The sequence below is a fragment of the Sinocyclocheilus grahami genome, unplaced genomic scaffold (assembly GCF_001515645.1).
Source record: "Sinocyclocheilus grahami isolate Dianchi unplaced genomic scaffold, SAMN03320097.WGS_v1.1 scaffold5572.1, whole genome shotgun sequence".
Lineage (NCBI taxonomy): Eukaryota > Metazoa > Chordata > Actinopteri > Cypriniformes > Cyprinidae > Sinocyclocheilus > Sinocyclocheilus grahami.
This window is the reverse complement of record NW_015510225.1, coordinates 3,565-6,204: the sequence shown is the minus strand read 5'-3', so window position 1 is coordinate 6,204 and position 2,640 is coordinate 3,565. Positions and strand designations below refer to the sequence as shown.

The window sequence follows — 2,640 nt, the reverse complement described above, 5'->3', positions numbered from 1 at the left end:
GTTTTGAGACTTTAGTCTTTGCAACTTCAGGGATCTTATCTATGCTCAATCAGCTTGTAACACTCCAAAGAGAAAGGACAACTTGAAATCGCATCATATGACCCCTTTAAGTATACTTACTAAAATAAACTTGAAGTATACTACTTTTTGGTAAGGGTCAGTGCATGCTTCGGCTTAGAGACGAGTATTTATTCAACCAGATATGTTTTTGTTTTGTCCTTTATTTTGATAAATGATAAACGCAACGGGTTGTTTTGCACTCATGTTTTTCATGCATATGCTGTAGTGATCTGTGTATTGCCTTTATTTTATATGAACACTTTGTAATGGCGTACTGTGTTTTGTGTCGTTTTCAGTTGAGGGACCCTCCCCTAAATTATTTTGTGATTTTGCCCCTTTGAAGTTTCACTGGGACAGTTACAATGTTTACCTTTGTTGTATATTTCAATGCAAGATCAAAGTAAATAGTACATTACTGTGTACAAATACAAGAGAGGAACTCAGCAAGAACAATACATCAGACATCACATACATCACTGTTAACGTTGAATAAGATCGTATACTCAAATATGATCTTTTATTCATATAATGCTTACAATAAAAAAAAAGTATCAGACTTTGTGCTATATTTCTATCATTGTTAGACATAGTTATGATTATATTTCATACTTGTTTTCATGTTTTCATTTCCAAATGAATTTGACTAAAAAACATAAAATAGTTGAATGAATTTAATGATAAAACATCTTCAATCTTAAACAGCAACACTGGCAGTGCTACTAATCTGAATATTTAGAAAAGTGGCATAGACAGTTATTCTACTACACATAAATCACACAGAATAGTTATTAAAACGTTGTTTGTGAAAGCAGTGATGCCGTGTGCATGCATCTTGACTGTTTGCATTCAGCGCATGTGTGTGTATGTGTGCAGGCGTGTTGTGTTTCTTTACAAAGTTTACTTTAGTCGATCCGTGTTGTTTTGATAACATTGTTCTCTGCATGCAAAACTATTGCATAAACATAACCTGAGTGTGTCAGATAACAGAGACAGAAAATGTCCCCAGGACCAGGATGGAAAACCACAGGTGATTACAGTTTACAGCACATTGAAAACATACATAACTGGAAACTAAATAAGCTGTGATCATGTCACAAAGCTCTGTGCAAATTGTACATTTGTCATTATTTGTCCCCCATAATTAAGAATGAAAATATGTATAATTAATCAAAGTGAGTTATCAAAATTGAATGAGCAATCTACCATCATTGCTGAGGTACTAGGATCCTTCCTGTCAAAGAAAAAAAAAAGATTAACAAGTTACATGCGTGTACAAGGATGATGTACGCAGTATAATATGAATCTGAGTTATTCTCATCTCCACATACCTGTTGATTTCTTCTTGAAGTAAATGAGTCCAGTAGCTGTGATGATGATTCCCAGCACCAGACCAGAGGCTCCAATAGCAACTTTATTCCTCTCATACTCAAGGAGAGACGGATCTGTGGAGTACAGCATGTCAAATATCATATGTTCAATTATGCTTACCACAAACACAGTTATAATATGACAGTAGCCCCCGGTTTCACAGACAAGTCTTAAGCCTAGTCCCAGACTGAGCTGTTTCAGCTGAAAGAAACTTGCACTGACTGAACGTTTTGTCTCAAGAGGGACACCACTCATGTTTTTTTCTAAGGCACGTTTATAAAAGGCCTTGTCCACACTAATACGTTTTCGTTTGAAAACGCATCTTTTTCTCTCCGATTTGGCCTTCCGTCCACACGGAGACGGCGTTTTTAATCAAGGAAAACTCAGCTTTTTCAAAACGCTCTCCAAAGTGGATCAATCTGAAAACGCCGTTCTTGCGTCGTAGTGTGCTTTTGAAAACGATGACGCACGTTTAGTCATGTGACGCATATTATACCAATAGATATCCGTGTTTATACTGGTATCGTGCACGTTATGTGCAATGCACTTTCACACTATTGCTATAGCTGTGTTACTTTGAACACTCTTCATATCACAGTCCAGCAAAGATGAAAGCAAATTTACTCGCGATCGCTATTTGCGGCAAAACATGAGGGCAGTTGCGTTTTAGATCAGACACACAATCGTGAGTGTGTGCGACCTGGACGCGTCAGTGAATGGTGAGTCGTTTTCGTAAATAGAATAATCCTGTCAGAAAAACCGCATGAAAACATCTCATGTGTGTATCGTTTTACGCTTAGGATTTACGCATGCGCAGAAAGCGAGTTTAACGTTTTCTGATGTTTCAGTGTGGATGAGACACTTCTGGAAAACGCTAGTGTGGACGGAGAGCGTTTTAAAAACGAAAACGCCGTTTTCAGAAGTATCCGGATTAATGTAGACGTAGCCTTAAATGTCCTAATTGGCCTAATCCTGGCTTAATCTAAGCCCTGTCTGCAAAACCAGGCATATGTGTCTCATCTTACCCCAGTCATAGATCATGGGTTTATTGAAGCTAGCATGCTCAACCATACAGGAGACCTTCTCTCCAGATTTGGGGGTGTACTCCAGCTCAGAGTGAATTTGGTAGTACCAGTCACCATCAGCCATCTCCATAGTGGAGGTCATTTCAGAGGTCACTGGTTTACCATCTCTCAGCCAGGAAACTTTGAT

General features: G+C 38.1%; 1 protein-coding gene across 1 annotated transcript in view; it reads right to left on the bottom strand.

Moving 5' to 3' along the window:
* Positions 1-1,265: 1,265 nt before the first annotated feature.
* Positions 1,266-2,640, bottom strand: part of LOC107577265 (HLA class II histocompatibility antigen, DP beta 1 chain-like) — a 2,236-nt gene continuing 861 nt past the window's right edge. The window contains exons 3-5 of the mRNA XM_016263360.1: positions 2,454-2,637; positions 1,389-1,502; positions 1,266-1,291 (exon numbers count right to left, since the gene is read on the bottom strand). Coding sequence (XP_016118846.1) covers positions 1,266-1,291; positions 1,389-1,502; positions 2,454-2,637 — 324 coding nt within the window. The remainder of the gene's footprint in view (positions 1,292-1,388; positions 1,503-2,453; positions 2,638-2,640) is intronic.